A 16,825-nucleotide genomic window follows, 5' to 3' on the forward strand; every position below is an offset into this window, starting at 1 on the left:
TTCTCTGCTTAAGTTGAGCAGCGCGCGCGCACGCTCTCAAGTGCTAATGAAGATTCCAAGCAGCAGCATTAAGTACCCCGATTCGGTTGTAGTTGCAACTGCAACGGTTGCAACTGCAGTTGGACAGATGTACTTATAAATAGCTAAGATGCTGACTGGCTGGCTGGCTGGCTGGCTGGCTGGTACTACCTCAAGTAAAGTGCCAGGGCGGTGCCAGGCGAGGCAGTTTATTACATCAGTTGGGCAAAGAGTTGGACGACGCCGACTTCGACAGCGATAAAACAAAAGTGCCTTTTGTTTCGACTGCTGCAAAGCCATAAGAAGACTTTGATGAATGTAATAGCCACTCTAACAAACTTTGGATATATAAATACACACACACAGCAGAGAGGGAGAGCAGGGGATTGTGGAGACTTCACGCATTTAAATGCATATAAATTTAAAAACAAGCTGAAAATTTATGCACACAACCCACACAGCTCCCAGGGCGAGCTAAATGGGATTTTTGAGGCGAGCAAATGCATAAATAAAACACACAAACAAACAAACAGGCACACATATATACATAAGAGTTGATTATAATATAGCATATGTATTAATAGAGTGAAAAGAACTTAATGTGATCGCAACACATCTGAAGCTCATGACACTTCCAGCAGTTGCGCAATCTGCCGGCCTGTGTAATTAATGGCAGAGCGCACGCAAGCTCATTGCGCTTTTCCCAATTGGTGTCCAATTGGAAAGCGTAGTGCGCATCAACCAGCCTTTGATTGGGCTGACAATATTGAAGGCGAAGACAATGCAAAATGAAAATTGTAAAAATATGGCGGCCGAGCCGAGGATTGCCAGACGTAATGTGCTAGAGCTGCCACTAAGCTTAGCAGCTTCTAGAGCAATTTACTTCGATAAATTGTAATTTCAACATCAACTCTGGCCTTGCCTAGTTTCGATGTGAGTCGATAAATCAAATTTAGATCATTCAGTTCGTGTTCTCGACGTGTGCGAAACGTACATTTTCAATTAAAGAAAATTTTTGAAAATTTTGATTCATTATATTCCAAGATGGAAGACGAAAGCTCAATGTTTTTTTTTGGAGTTAACATTAAGCCATATCGTAAATATACCCAACATGTAACCGGTTCGCTGCATATTTCCAACGTTGCCCTGGCTTCTGGCGCCAGTGGGAAGTTGTTTTTGAAAGTGCACAACCAGAAGTTTACCGTTGCGACTCTGAGCACTGCGACGCCTCAAGCGTCACTGGATCTTAACTTTAGCGACGGCGATCGTGTATACTTCTATGCAGTCGGCAATGGCCATCTGAGCATCTTGGGATATGCGCTGAGCATACAGCAACCGGCTAGCTATGTGTCCTATCGCAATATGCCGCCAGGCGGACTACATGCAGATAGCTGGTTCTATGATGGCGATGAGGATAGCGCCGATAGCGTTGCTACATATAGGACCTTATCCGATAGCTACATGCTTGATAGTTCCGAGGACAGCATGGACAGCAACCACACTCAAAGTGCGCCAGAAGCTGACAATAGATCGACCGAGACCGATGAGAACAAAGCAGATTCGCAAGTGGATACCGTGTATGAGCTGAGCAGCGACAATGAACGCCCAGGCGTAATCATTGAAGAATTGTATCCAACGCCAGGTAAGTGGGGGGATATGATGGCAACGGGGAGCGGGTGAACATGATGTGGCATGGGTATGGAAATGACGAACAATGCTGGTATTGGTATTCCACAGCTACAGAGAATTGCGAGGCCCAGACATCAAACGGACTAAATACAATGCCGCAGCGTGTTGAGGTTATAATTGTCAATGAAGATGTTCATGACGTTGAATATGTAAATGTAGATGTCAACGAAGTTGGCACTCAAGAGATTAACGAAAATGACGAAAATGATGAAAATGACGAAAAGGCCGAGATTGCTAATGATTATAATGAGAATGATGAGAATGTAAACGTGATTGATACGGAACAGAACGACATCGATGGGACCAATGATGAGAATGATCCTGTTGAATCATCCGCTTCCACTGATGAACATCAATCTCCGCCGGCCAAACGAACCAGACTATCGAGTGCTAGCGATGCCGAGCAATAAGATCTTATGAATAAAAGAATTAACTGAGACGGTAAGAAAATACATACATAAATTATTATTAATTTGCAGTATTATTACATAATTTATTATTGTTCATATTTTTCGTTTCAGAGGTAGATCATGCATATATGCTTATGTATAATGAAACATAATCACGAAGAAGAAGCTGGTTATTATTATTTTTTTTTTTTGTTATTTTTTTTTTTTTTTTTAGCAGAAAAGAATTTTAAATCAAAAACTATAACTGTAAAGCGACTACCTCGACAAAAATTTAATTTTAAAATATTTTAAGGAGTATGCCTCGCTATTGATGAAAGACGAACTAAATATGAATGTAAATTTAGGCGTTTTTTTTTTTTTTTTTTTTTTTTTTTTTGTAGTTTAAAGAAACTTTTTTTGAAATGTACTTTAATCTATTTTGTATTGAAATAAGTTACTGAAAAGAAGGAAAGAAAGAAAATATCCATTGAAATATATTATATCCACTATTATGTTGATTTCGCTTTTTTTTTTTTTTTTTTTTTTTAACTTATAGAATTTAGTTGTGAGATTGTTGTGCCTAAATTTTATTTGCGTACTGTGTATTTCTTTTCATTTATTTATTTCAATTATTACACATTTAGCCGTATATACTACATCTGAGCTCTTAATATTTACTATCAAGTTGAAGTTGAATAGCTGAAAGGATTAGTAAAAGCGCAAATTGGCGCTGGCCAGTCGCCCATTCGTTGATAGAGAGGCATTGGCCGTGAGCCGGTGAGGCCGTCCGGCTGGCAAATGGGAGCACAAGCACCTGCAAATTAAAGCCATTTCGTATTGACACTTTGGGCCGGGCCCATCGCGTACGATAAGAGTGGAGAGCTGCCTGGACTGAGTGACAGTCTTAATTACAGAGAGATTAGCATGGTTGGGCAGAGGACGTTTGAGGCTCGCCCACAGTCTCAGTCTCAGTGGCAGTGCTGAGTGCCTGCCTTGACGTATTGTATTCAATGTCACGTTTCATGACGATGATGCTGCAAACTGAAATGCCAAGAGAGTGACAGATGGAGACAGACTCAGAGAGAGAGAGGGAGGGAGATGGTGTGCGAGTGTGTGGGTGTGTGCGCGCCTGTCAGAGCGAGATGCTGCACAGGTGCAACGGTAGACGTTTCCTGTGCTGCCTGCTCCTTCTGCTCCAGGCCGTTGCAGTTACTTATTTTTGCTTTTGTTACATTTGATTGTCGCAAACGAAGTGGAAAAGTAAATGTTGAGCGCACACACAGACACACACACACACACACACACGCACACATGCAAAGGCACGCACCATTCCAAGCACTGGAATGCACACTAATTACTTACTCTTTGGTTGCCTTAGGGGCTGGGTTGGTGTAAGGAAACTGGTTTTACTTTAACGCTTCTATGCCTGAGCCATTTACACTTTTTATTTGCCTTTCGTTCTGTTTTATTTCTTTTGCATGCTTTTCTTTCATTTTTTTTGCAAGTGATAATTGAAAAGCAGCAGCAGAAATTATTGGCCTTTGTTTGTGCGCACGCAGCAAACGGACTGCGGGCGGTCCCTTGGTTGATGGCGCGTGCTATGTGGGCGGCTGGGCTGGTTGGCTTGAATGGCTGCCATGGCTGGCAGACGTATTGTAAAAGTCATTCAGATAAGTAAAATACAATAGAGAACGAATGCGCTCAAGCTACAGATAATATCGTTTTAATGGAGATGGGCAAAATTAATAATCCACCACATTGGGTGCAATGAGCATCGAGCGCAGAAGTCAATTAATCCTGGAATATGCATACAATACATACAAACATATATATGTATGTATGTGCATATATCTGCTGCCAATTTGCAGTGTTATAGTTTAAAGAAACATATTCATTATCAATTAAATGCTATAGCTTTAGGTTAGTTTGTCTCTTCTTTGTGCAATCATGCTTGCTTTTCCAATCAAGTAAAGCGATATTTTTCCATTTTAATAGCCACTGTCGATTTGCATATCGTTCCTGTATAATCATAACTTCAATGTTTTAGCTGCGCACGCAAAGTTTTAGCCAAAACATGCGACAACAGCAAAAATAGCATAAAAAACATTAGCTAATTGCTATGTGATTCCAATTCGTGTCACATTCACACGCACACGCACACACACACACACGCAACAATGCATGTATGCATGCAAAACTATGTAAGCTCAAATCTTGCTAAAAATAACAAGAGACACCAAAAATTGACTCCTCGCTCAACATTCATTGCTTTGCTTATTCTGTGTCTCTCTCTACCTCATTCTTTCACTTCCCCGTACGTACACACATATGTACATATGTATGTATAATTGGTTTCGCCGATTTCACTAGAAGTTCAATTAGTACGCGTGAAAAAGCGGCTAATTGAACAGTTACGGCAAACTTAGTTGCGTATTTAGTTGTGCACTTTGCAACGTACAAAATAGCAAATTATCTGTTAAATAAATTTACTTTTCATCTGCTATGCAATTTGTTAAGTTGCATAAGTTAAAGCATGCATATACCCATGTTTATGTACATAATACATATTTTGATTTACGTATTTCTCTCCACAGACAACAAAAGTCAGACCACATACAAATTAAATGTATCTCAAGCATGTAAACAATAATTCTTATACTATGCTATACTATACTATAATACTACACGCATTTTGCATTTAAGGCCGCGCATGCACATATTTAAGCGTAAATTCAAATACATGCGCGGCCTTACAGAACAAATATGATATAGCGTTGCCACTCATTAGCGTTGCCGTATTACAGCGTGTAGTGGGCAATTGGTGGCCACATTTGTATATCGTTAGCGCAGGGCTGCTACGGCGAATCGATTGCTTAAAACAGTATATTGACTAATCGGAAAGTCCATGTACATTTGTACATCTCTAAAATTTGGCTAAGACGCTAAACAACGCAAAAGAGAGAATGAAAATTTTACCTAAACTTGCGCCAAAATAATTTGCAAGCTGTAAAAACATCGAATTCACACTTGGACACAACATGCATTATATACAAATCGTGTAGCAGTGAACATATACCAAGAAAAGAGAAATTATAACAAATAGAAGAACAACGCGGCAAGGCGTGCGAAAAATAGTTCACCAAAAAGTAGGTGGAGGAGGTGGTGGACTTTGAAGGGAATTGATAGCAGCTCAACAACATAAACACCTAGTTAAAATGTACAGCCACCATTAATACTGTATAAAAGTGGCGTTAGTTTCGGATTACACGAATTACGAACGGTATTTACAAAATATGCAGGTGAGTGTTAAGCATTTGATAATTTTCAATGGATTTGGATAGATTTCAACAATGCGTATGTTGCAGCAAGTGGACGATCCGCCATCGCTGCCCGTGGGCACCGAGGTGAGCGCCAAGTACAAGGGAGCCTTCTGCGAGGCCAAAGTCAGTAAAGTGGTTCGTAACATCAAAGTGAAGGTCGCCTACAAACAGGGTCTCGGCTCGGGCATTGTATCGGACGATGCCATTAAGGCGCCACCTGGACAGCTGCGCGTCGGCGCCGTTGTCGAAGTCCGTCATCCGGATCGCAAGGAGAATGTGGAGGCGACCATAACTAAAATCCAGGATTGTTCTCAATATACAGTCGTCTTTGACGATGGCGACATCACAACGTTGCGTCGCACTGCGCTCTGTCTGAAGAGTGGCAGGCATTTCAATGAGAGTGAAACATTGGATCAGCTGCCGCTGACACATCCCGAACACTTCGGCAACCCGGTTGTGGGCGGTCGTCGGGGTCGTCGTCGTGGCCAATTGAACGATGGCAGCTCCGACGATGATGACGAAAGCGATGCAAAGGAAGTGGTCAACGAGAAGGAGGAGCATATTGGCAAAGTGGTGTGCGTGGAGACCGAGTCCAAGAAGAAGGACAAAGAGAAATGGTTTCCCGCCCTCGTCGTGGCGCCCACAGCGCAGGTCAGCAAACAGGTAAGTCAAAGCCTAATTCAATTTCCAATTACAATCTTAATCGAATCAATTACAATCAATAGGCTACTGTGCGGATACGCGTCAAGGACGAGTATCTGGTGCGTTCCTTCAAAGATGGCCGCTACTACACAGTGCCCAAGAAGGAAGCGAACGAATTCACACTTGAAATGGCCAGCAAACAGGACGTGCCCGCTGTGAAGGCAGCTTTCGAATTCCTCGAAAGCAGCAAATTACCAGCCCACTGGGATCGCGACTCGCTGTTCGGCCTATCCAATCTGACAAGCGACGATGAGGGCGAAATCGATTCGGACTCGTCGGACGACGAGCCACATGAGGAGAAGGATCGCTTTGTTGCCCAACTGTACAAGTATATGGACGATCGGGGCACACCATTGAACAAGGTGCCATCGATACAGAGTCGCGACGTGGATCTGTACCGTTTGTTCCGGGCGGTGCAGAAGCGTGGCGGCTACAATCGCGTCACCGCCAAAAACCAATGGAAAGTAATTGCCGTGCGGCTGGGCTTCACGCCCTGCACGCTCAGCGTCATGAATCTGGTGAAGCAGGCCTATAAGAAATTTCTTCAGCCCTATGGGGACTTTCATCGCAAGCTCGGCTGCTCCATGCTGATGACCTCTCGTGCCTCGAATCGCAGCAAGGGGCGCAGTCTGGTGCGTGCCAATTCGGTGGCCTCACCCAAGCCGGTGGAGACCACGAAAATAGAAACCATTAGCAAACTGGCGATGCCCAATCAGACCACAGTGGCCGCCAGTGGCGCCTCCTCCACTGCCGCCACAGCAGCAACTGGTAGTAGTGGCGGCAGTGCAGCAACTGCAACGCCCGTACGCGCCGCCTCAACGGCCTCGCAGTCGGCCACTGAGGAATCGGAGAACACCAGCGAGTCCAGCGTGGCTGTGGAGCCGGTCAAAAAACAACGCAAAGCATCCGCTGCCAACAGCGGCAAGGTCAAGAGTCTGGTGGAGAAATACGAGGAGAAATCATCGTCCGTATCGAGCATTGGCCCAGTCGCAACAGCAGCGCTCAATACAAGCAATGTGAACAGCGCAGCGACAGCTGCAGCTGGAGCAGCATCAACATCAGCCGGAGCAGGAGGAGGAGGAGCAGCAGCAGCAGCAGCAGCTGCAACATCAGCTGCTTCGTCCACAGCAGCAACAACAGCAGCTGCTGCCAGTATCAAGGCCGAGGCTGAGGCGGATATGCCGCTGGCTAAGATCAAGGCCTCGTCCGTATCGACGCGCAACAGCATGGACAAGGAGCCCAGCGCTGGCGGCAGCAATGCATCCAGCAAGGCCACCTCGGAGACCCAGCGCAGTCGCGATGCATCGCCTACAACGGGTAAGTGCAACAGATCCTCTTAATCCCCAACTGATGTTGGGGTTGTTCATAAAACTCTGAGATAGTTAATAGAAGCTTAAGTGAGTTGGATGAGTCTTCCGCATATAGAAATTGACCTTTAATTGGCTTTCTTTAGTGGGGAACAAAAAAAAAAAAACGGAAAAGCAATTCAATTTCCGACAGTCCTAGATTAGCTTCACTTTCACCTTGTGGTAGGCATTGGCGAGCACGCCACGTAGATTCCATATGTTCTCGAAGCTCTCCGGCTGCACATTGTAGGCGGAGTCCACGGCCTTGGCCCAAATCTCAAGTTCCGATTGCTTCTGCTGCTCATCGGTTACGGGCAAACGAATGGACCACAGCGACCAGCCGTAGTGGCGTCCATCGGGCTCATTCTCCTGCTCCAGTTTGGCGACATGCCACGTTTTGCCACCGTCGTTTGTCAAGTCCACGCGCTCAATGCGTCGACCGCCACCGCTCCAGGCATAGCCATAGACGGTGATGTGACCCTTGTCCACCTTGACCCGTTCCTCGGGCATGGGCGAGCAGATGGCCGAGGTTACTGGCATCGCTTGTATGGCCTGTGCCTTGCCAAAGTCCACGGTGTCCCAATCGGTGCTGGGGCTGAAGCCCTTATAGTCGTTCTGCTGCCAGTGGGAATCGGACTCGTGATCGGCCACAACGATGCGGGTCAACCACTTGACATTGCGCGCACCCACAGTGCCGGGCACGATGACCCTAATGGGATAGCCATGGTCTCGCGTCAGCGGCTGTCCGTTCATTTCGTAGGCCAGCACCACATCGCCACGCGGATCTAGTGCCTTGGACAGTGGTATCGAAGCCCCATAGGGATGTGCCGTCGGATCCAGGTCAGCGCCCTCGAATATAACCTGCAAGTGCTCATCGGGCTCCACGCCCTGAGCACGCAGCACATCGCAGAGGCGGGCGCCCGCCCATTTGGCATTGCCCACGGCTCCAGCACCCCAGGAGAGGCCTGCAAAGCAGAGATTAGATTAGATCCGATCAGGTCAGGGTGGGCTAGGCCACACGGAGGTTCACCTTTGACGGGCTTGATGCGCGTCATTTCGGAGCGACGATTGCCGCCGCACATGATGGCCGCCGTGACCGTGTGCTTGGGCAGCTTCTTAATCTCGTCCAGATTGAAAGTGCATTTGCTCGACTTGCCAGCGCCCGCTTCCACCTCCAGCTCGAGCTCATAATCCTCGGCACTGATGCATGGCACGGGCAAATGATTCCGCACATAGAACAGCTCGTTGGGCGTGTAGAAGTGCTCGCCCAGCATGCTGATTGGCGGCTCCGCATTGAACGGCCGCTTGCTGGCCGGCTTGAGCAACTCGTGGCGTTTCGGCTCCTGTGCCCAGGGTGAGCCCAGCTCATCGTTTTCTATGGCTTCCACTTTGTACAGATTGCCAATGCGAAAGCTCTCCAACAGCTCGAGCACATCCAATGTATTGTGCTGCTGGTAGATGGCCCAGAAGGGATCGATGGCGTTGCCAGCGGCCATCATTATTTTATCTCCACCGGGATGATTGGGCGCGAATTCGGTGACATCGTAAACGCCTATTCCATAGGTAACCCAAATGCCAGTGTCTGGCTTATCATGCTTCAGCACATCCTCCGTACTGTACGTGGGCAGATCCGTACGTTTCGTCTTATGCCAGAGTCGTGCCGCCTCTTCCACGTCCAATGCGACTGGAGATGACGTTGCCTTTTGAGGTTGCGCCAATTCCACTGGCTGGCGGCGCTTCTTGTCCAGCTCATGGAACAGCCAATAGCCGGCACCAATACCGCCCACTGCAGCAGCAGCATAAAGCGCTCGACTGCCTCCTGGCTGGTACTCCTGGTGCTCCTGCTGATGCTGTCCAGATGCGCTTGTCGCCAGCAGACGATGACGTTGCCGATTTCCCAGACTCAGCTGTTTGCTGGCCGTGGTCAGGAGACGTAAACGCATGATGTGTATATTATATAATCAGCCACTGCTGAGCAACCAAGTCCGTTTAAAGCTTTGTCGCAGCGCCAATTGTCACATTATCTGGAACGCACGACTAGAGTGAAACGCTTTGTTTGCTTTTTATTTTGTGTTTGTTAAGCTTGTGGCGTTGGCCCCCAAATTGTCGCAATGCTTGAACTATTGATAAGATCAATGTGAATCCGATTTAATCTTTGTTCTCTTTCGTTAATCTCTTCTTTATTGGGGGTCTGTTTTGAGCTTTCCTTTTCGGTTTTCGGATTTTTTGTTTGTACTCTAGTTGCGCCGGCACGTATGTACGCACTCATACACACGCAGACACACACACACCTGTTAGTTAGCTTTATATTGTTATGGGCGTACTATCGATAGCTCGTGTCGCGCTATCGAAATATCTAATATCAGTTAGAGCTATATAATGTTGTGAAACTATCGAGCAGCCAAAATAAGCTAAAAATTGCAACAAAGCAAGGCAAACATATTGGCGCATAATTGTATTCACTTATCATTATTATTTATGAATTGACAATAGCAGATCATTTGTAAAACAGTATGAATATCTGACAACTGCTCGATAAGGCAGTGACTTGAGCTTTAAAAAGGCTAGATCTGTCGTGAATGCAGCTAAATTGGCAATGCTAACGCGAATGACGTCGTTTAAAGTAGAACAAAAATACTAATACGGGTATTCCCTTTGGCAATAAATGAGTGAACTCTTACATTTAATGGAATATCCCTAATAGTAACTAACAGTTTGCTTTTGTACATGTACATACACACACGAACATGAGCAGCAGTTATTCATGTGCATTTGTCTCTCTCTAACCCATGCAGCGACCGGAACAGCAACAACTGCAGCCAGTACAGCAACAAGCACAGGCGCATCAACGAAAAAGGAGAAACATCAACAACGCAAACAGGTGGAAAAAGGCGACGAGAAGCGCGGCAAGCGCAAAAAGGACGAAATAACCGTTGAGAAAATTGATACAGGTGATTTTGTGGTCGGGATCGGCGACAAATTGAAGGTCAATTATCACGAGAAGAAATCACCCAGCTCCCATGGCAGCACCTACGAGGCGAAGGTCATCGAGATCAGTGTGCAGCGCGGCGTGCCCATGTACCTGGTGCACTACACCGGCTGGAACAATCGCTACGACGAGTGGGTGCCGCGCGAGCGCATTGCCGAGAATCTAACCAAGGGCTCGAAACAGAAGACGCGCACCATCAGCACCAGCAGTGCCAACAGTGGCGGTGCACCCGCCCAAGCAACCAGCACAGCTAGCAACAGCAGCAACAATAATAACGGCAACAGTGGCCCCAACGCCTCGTTGCCTCCAAAAGATGGCTCCAGCAAAGCGGAGCAACAGCAACAACCACCTGGACCGGGCACGGGACCGAGTGCCTCGCTGCTCCAGGGCTTGACCAAAACACCAACATCGTCGGCGGCACTCAGCACCCAGTCGGGCGGCAAACGTGGACGCGGACGTAGCGACTCAATGCCGCCGCGTTCCACAACACCCTCGTCGGTGGCCTCGAACTCGAGTCGCACCAAATCGCCGGCTGCCTCGCAGTCGCTGGCGCAGCTGAAGCACAAGCGACCCACACGCACGCTGCCCATGAGCAGCAGCAGCAGCAACAATCAGGGCCGTCGCATCTCTGCCTCGGCATCCATCTCGGCCAATGTCTCGGATGCCTCCATGGGCAGCGACAGTGACACGGATTCCGATGAGCCAGTGCGTCGTCCCAAGCGGCTCAATGCCAAGGATGCCCAGCAGCAACAGCAACAGAGCAAGGCCAAGGCAGCGACAGCCAGTGGCAAGAAGGTGGCGCCCATACGACGCACCACCGGCAGCGATGACAGCGACGACGACGATGACGAGGAGCAACAGCAGCAGCCAACGCCATCGTCATCCGGCAAGCAACAGTCGCAGGCGGCACAGCAGCAACAACAACAACAACAGCAGGCGACAGCCATTCAGCGACCGCGCGCTGGCAATCGTGCCATGAGCAGCGGTGGAGCGGGCAAGGGGCGTGACTACGATCTCAGCGAGATACGATCGGAGCTGAAGGGCTTTCAGCCGCAGCTGCTGGAGCGCAAAGAGGCCATCAAGAGCGAGCCGAGCGATGTGCAGGCCAAGCAGGAGCCCAAGACGGGCAGCTCCACAGAGCAGTCATCCGAGACGGATTCCTACATGGACGAGGACTCGCAGTCCTCTGAGAAGTTGCCCTATCGCAAGCAGCAGCAGCAGCAGCAATCGACAACCAGCGATAAGCGCAAAGGTGCTGCAGCAACAGCAGCTCCAAGCGGCTCCACTGCAGATCAGCAGCATGCTGGCGATACGCCCATTAAGAAGGAGTCGGAGAAGCCGCACATCAAGCACGAGACTCTCACTGGCGAGGATCGCAAGCCATTCAAAGCGGAGCCCAAGGAGGAGCAGGCAAAGCCATTCCATAGCGGCGCCGATATCAAGCCAACGACAACAACATCAATAATAGCTCCAGCACGCTTTGGCGCCAACAGCAGCAGCAGCAGCAACAGCAGCAGCGGCGGCGTTGGTGGAACAGCCAAATGCACCTCGGTGATCGTGGAGAAGCCGCTGACAATGATCAAGAAGACGGAGAAAACCGAAACGACAACAGCGTCAACAGCAACTGCAGCAGCAGGAACAGGAGCAACAATGTCGCCTGGCCAAAAGCTAGAGCTGCTGAAGAAACTGCAGGCAGGTGGCTCCATTGGCTTGGAGCGTGGCAAAAAGTTTGCCGAGCCGGTGCAGCACAAGGAGACGGCCACATTGAAGGTGGAACTGCCGGCTGCCTGTTCGCCCTCCTCATCCAGTTCATCCTCCAGCTCGTTCTGCTCGAGCAGCAACAATTCGGCTGCCACGTCCGCCAGCCTGAGCAGCTCGTCGGCCACGCGCTCTTTGCCGGACATGAGCAAGCTGGAGATAAGCAGCGGCACCACCACCACCACCACAACAACAGCGGCCGCTGCAGCCACAGCCGCAGCTGGCACGGGCAAGGAGTCCAAATACAGCAACGTCGGTGGTGGTGGTGCTGCTGGCGGTGCTGGCGGTGCTGCCGGCATCAACAACAGCAACCTGACCAGCGGCATCAAGCGACTCTCCTCGGACGTGTACGAGTTCAAGGACACCGAACCCTTCGAGTTCGAGAAGCGCATCTCGCCCATGGCCTGTGGCACCTCGGTCATTGCGAGCAGCAGCAGCAGCAGCAGCACCACGCCGCCGGCATCGGCGCCGGTTATTGTCAGCGCCGCGGCACGGAAGCAGGCGCTCAAGATGATCCCCATGCCGCGGAGCATCGAGCATCAGCTGCCACATGTGGGCCACGAGCCAGCGACGCGTGGCTATGCCGTAAGTACAGCAGCAGCTGGTGGAGCAACAGCGGCAGGAGCAACTGCTGCGACCAGCACGCCGAGCAAGGCCAAGAAACGCGGCTCGCCGCTCAAGGAGGCCAGCCTGACGGCCTTGGAGAAGCCTAAGCTAATCAAAGTGGAGCAGCAGCAGCAGCAGCAACAGGCAACCGCAGCTGCGCAATCCTCGCCAGCAGCCAGTCCCAACAGTGTCAAGTCGTCCGCGGCGTCGGCGTCTGGAGCTGGCAGCAAGGCACAGGCAGGCAATGCTGCTGGATGCAATGCAGCAGCAGGTGGAACAGTTGCTGCCGGCGCACAGCTAACGCCTGGGCATCCGCATGCCACGCCCTTCGATGTGCTGCGCAGATCGCCCAGCTTCAATTTGAATATCGTGGCCCTCAACGAGGAGCTCGCCCAGACGGTGCAGGAGACAACAAGGGCGCTCAATGTTGCACTGCAGCCGCTCCCTGATGCACTGCAGCTGCCAGCAACGCCGCCAGCAGCAACCGGAGCACCTGCAGCTGGAGCTGGAGCTGGAGCTGGAGCTGCATCTGGATCAGGATCAGGATCAGTTTCTGCTGCCTTCACACCAGTCATTGCTGTGCCCGTCTCCCCCAAGCTGAGCACTCCACCCCAAGCGGTGGGCGTGGCGAAGACAACACAACAACAACAACAGATTGTGGGCAGTCCATTCATGGAGACGCGCAACGTCTTTGAGCTGAGCACCTCGAACGAGGGCAGCGGCTACAGCTCCGGCGAATCGAACAAGGACAACAAACTGGAGAAGCTGGAGAACGTAAAGATCTTGCTAGCGGGATCTGGGGCTGGTTCATTCGATCTGGATGCGGTCAAGTACGAGCAGAAGCCCACCTCCATTGCCGACAAGGTGCTCAAGGCCATCAGCCAAAAGAAGGAGGAGGTGGAGCAGAGCAAAACCAAGATCCAAACGGAAAGCACCACGGACAGAGACGAACAGCAGCAACAGCAACAGTCACTTCAACCGCTTCCGCATCCGAGCAGTCTCAAAGTGGAACCCAATAGCATCAGCTCGACCCTAAAGCTGGACACATTGAGTCTGCTGAGTGAGCCGCTCAAGGTGCAGACCGGCAGTGGCCTGCCCTCGGTGCTGAGCGAGCTGTACCATCGGACGAGCAGCAGCAACAGTCCCGAAACGAAGTCCATTCTGGATGCATCGCTGCCGGCGAAGAATAACGAGCTGAGCGAGACCATACAGAAGCTCGAGTGCGCCATACAGCGCAAGACGCCAGTGGCTGGCCAGTCGTTGGGCTCATCTCTAGCTGGAACACCGCCGGTGACAGCAGCAGTGGGCACTGCCAGCTTCTCGGATGAGTCAATGGATAGCACCGATTCCGAGCAGCGTCTGGTCATTGAGGACGTCATTGCCGAGGAGCCGAACACGGCTACCGAACTGAAGAGTCCCATGTCCGAGGGAGTGGGCGGCCTAATGGGCAGTGCGCCGGTCAAGCTGGAGCTGGCTGCTGCGGGCAGCAAACCGCTGACGGGCGTCCAGGCACCCATTGCATTGAAGCCCGTCTACATGATGGGTGTGCCGATGTCCATGAATGTCTTCCTCAACAAGGAGCAAGCCACAGTACCACCAACAACGTCACCAACACCAACTGGAACAACTACAACAGCAGCAGGAGCTGGAGCAACTGGAGCAGCAGCAGCAGCTGGAGCAGCTGCAACGCATACAGCATTGCCACCTGTGATGTCTGCACCTGGAGTGCCAGTTGTGGTGCCCGAGATTCCAGTCTCTGTGGTTGTGGCACTGCGTCACAGTCCGGGCAGCGCCAGTCCCGCCTCACCCAAGCCGGAAGTGAAGCAAACGCCCAAGCAATTGCTGCCCGCCACCGACGAGGGCGGTTTGCTGCTGAAACCGTACACGGCCCAGGCGAGTCCACCGTTGCCGGAGGCTCAGGCTCAGGCTCAGGCACAGGCACAGACTCAGGCTCAAGCACAATCCCACTCACAGGCACAATCATTGGCCGTGGAGGCCAAGGCGTCGCCGTCACCGCTGCCACGCCCATTCGCACTGTACCAACAGGCCAAGGAGCTGCCCATGCACGTCTCACCCGCAGCGGGCAGTCCGCTGATCAGCGAGGCCTCCCACACGGAGGCGGCCATCAATCTGCTCTGCGAGGAGACCATACCGGGCAGTCCGGCACCCAACTACAGCAGCAAAGACGAGCCGACGGGCAACACACTTGGCCTGGCACCAGGCACTGGTGGCGCCGCTGTCACAAGCTCATCCGCCGTCAGCTCCACGCTAACCATACCGGGCATCGCGCCTCTGCCGCCGGACACACCGTCGCCGCGTGCCAACCAAGCGGCACTGGCTGGGCAATCGGCGCCGGCTGCCTCGGTGTCGCCCAACAGCTCGCCAGAGTCGCCGGCCAGCCAGGACGACAGCAGCGAGGAGACCGGCAGCAGCAAGAAGCACACCGAGCTCGAGAGCAACAGCGCGCTCAGCAGCCGACGCAAGCGACGCGCCAAGGCGAACGAATCGAATGTCCAATCCGCTGTCTGTCACTTCCTGGGCAAGCGCCGCAGGCAGCAGATCAACAACATGCGCAAAACAGCTGCAACGACAGGCAAGTATCTCGAAGTGCTGTGGCGTAGTAGCAAGAACAGTGTTGCAAAACGACTAAAGCGTGTTGTGGCTCATGATCCACAGAATAAAAGCGGATTCACATTTATGATCAGCTTATAGTAGAATCCATTTATATAGTATTGATATACTCTTGCTAGGTAAAGAAAAAGAGTTCCGATCAAAGTTATCCATGACCAAAATAGTATTGGAAAAGGAAAAGTAATGGAAAAGGAAAATGGGAATCAATTTGTATGTTAAATTGACAGTAAAATCTTTATGAAATACGAATTGATGGTATTTATGTAAGGTTCCGTTAACTTGCTCCATTACGAAAACAGTGCTGGGAAACGGCTTAAGAGTATTAAGGTTCATGGACAGCGAATAATAGGGGAATATGTTATGACAAATTTGCATTAGAATCTTAATGAAATATGAAATTAGATAGACTTTCATTATAGTTTCTCCAAGGCGAAAACAGTGTTGGAAAACGATTGAGGAGTATTGAGCTTCATGACATAGAAAATGTAATGAGAATAATTTATGGGTTGAAAACTGTGCAGCACAATGAAAATTTTATCTCAAGCGTTCATTGGTAAATAGTTGCGATTACGAAAACAGTGTTGAAAAGGAGCTTAGGAGTAACACATTGCCAAAGCTCCATTGAAATTGAATGGTAGCTAGCAGTTGCAATCCGCGGAAGTTGGAGAAAGAGAGAACTCTTTGCTTCTCTCTCTCTCTCTGCCTCGCTCACTCTCTCTCTTTCTGTCGTGCTCCAAGTTCTTGTTGTCTGCCCAGGAAAACTAGCCCGAATACCAATAATCCATATTAATAAACTTATTCTCAACTCTAGCTGGCTCCGATACGGATGATACTTCCGAGAATGTAGTCACCACACAGCGCCATAGTGCACGCCATCAACTGTTGCCGCAGGGGCAACAGCAACAGCTGCAGCAGCAGCAGCAGCAGGAGCACCATCAACAGCAACAGCAGCAGCAGCAACAACAACTGCCGCAGCAACAACAACAACAACAACAGTCGGCACAAACAGTAACCAATACATCGGGCGTAAGACCATGTCCCTACAACTTCCTGGTGGAATTGGGTAAGTGAATTGGGAAGGATTCAAAATTAAATTTGTGAACATGTAATCTAAATAATTCTATCAATCCTCTGCAGATCCCTCACTCAGCGCCGAGCAGTGCATATCGATACTGCGCAAACAGATTCAGGATCTGCGCAAGGCCTACAACAGCATCAAGGGCGAGCTGGCCGTCATTGATCGGCGTCGCAAGAAGCTGCGTCGTCGTGAGCGCGAGAAGAAGCAGCAGCAGCAGCAGCTGCAGAGCCAGCAGCAGAGCAAAATCTGTGCGTAAAACGTAAATGCAATCCCAAATGCAATACACATACATATACATA

At 50.1% G+C, this 16,825-nt stretch overlaps 3 protein-coding genes across 3 annotated transcripts; 2 read left to right on the forward strand and 1 right to left on the reverse strand.

Annotated features, from left to right (window-relative positions):
- The first annotated feature begins 982 nt into the window (after positions 1–982).
- LOC6585147 lies at positions 983–2,458 on the forward strand. The gene is made up of 3 exons (XM_002010750.4): positions 983–1,660; positions 1,756–2,148; positions 2,229–2,458. Exons 1-2 carry the CDS (start codon positions 1,063–1,065, stop codon positions 2,115–2,117), a joined length of 960 nt encoding a protein of 319 aa, XP_002010786.1. The 5' UTR covers positions 983–1,062; the 3' UTR covers positions 2,118–2,148; positions 2,229–2,458.
- Positions 2,459–5,004: 2,546 nt separating this feature from the next.
- On the forward strand, positions 5,005–16,817 carry LOC6585148 (mucin-19). Its single transcript, XM_002010751.4, has 6 exons — positions 5,005–5,395; positions 5,462–6,079; positions 6,142–7,435; positions 10,260–15,410; positions 16,260–16,511; positions 16,586–16,817. Exons 1-6 carry the CDS (start codon positions 5,390–5,392, stop codon positions 16,780–16,782), a joined length of 7,518 nt encoding a protein of 2,505 aa, XP_002010787.2. The 5' UTR covers positions 5,005–5,389; the 3' UTR covers positions 16,783–16,817.
- Positions 7,517–9,759, reverse strand: LOC6585149 (sulfite oxidase, mitochondrial). The gene is made up of 2 exons (XM_002010752.4): positions 8,495–9,759; positions 7,517–8,429 (listed from the first exon to the last, which is right to left on the reverse strand). The coding sequence occupies exons 1-2, from the start codon at positions 9,405–9,407 to the stop codon at positions 7,621–7,623; spliced, it is 1,722 nt and encodes a 573-aa protein (XP_002010788.1). The 5' UTR covers positions 9,408–9,759; the 3' UTR covers positions 7,517–7,620.
- Positions 16,818–16,825: the final 8 nt, after the last annotated feature.

Source organism: Drosophila mojavensis, unplaced genomic scaffold (genome assembly GCF_018153725.1).
Source record: "Drosophila mojavensis isolate 15081-1352.22 unplaced genomic scaffold, ASM1815372v1 contig_136, whole genome shotgun sequence".
NCBI lineage: Eukaryota > Metazoa > Arthropoda > Insecta > Diptera > Drosophilidae > Drosophila > Drosophila mojavensis.

Coding starts and splice junctions, on each gene's coding strand:
- LOC6585147 (XM_002010750.4), top strand. CDS start 1,063: ATGGAAGACGAAAGCTCAATGTTTTTTTTTGGAGTTAACATTAAGCCA. Junction 1,661..1,755: donor AGAATTGTATCCAACGCCAG/GTAAGTGGGGGG, acceptor GGTATTCCACAG/CTACAGAGAATTGCGAGGCC.
- LOC6585148 (XM_002010751.4), top strand. Junction 7,436..10,259: donor CGATGCATCGCCTACAACGG/GTAAGTGCAACA, acceptor TAACCCATGCAG/CGACCGGAACAGCAACAACT. Junction 16,512..16,585: donor CAACTTCCTGGTGGAATTGG/GTAAGTGAATTG, acceptor AATCCTCTGCAG/ATCCCTCACTCAGCGCCGAG.
- LOC6585149 (XM_002010752.4), bottom strand. CDS start 9,407: ATGCGTTTACGTCTCCTGACCACGGCCAGCAAACAGCTGAGTCTGGGA. Junction 8,430..8,494: donor GCGCATCAAGCCCGTCAAAG/GTGAACCTCCGT, acceptor TCTGCTTTGCAG/GCCTCTCCTGGGGTGCTGGA.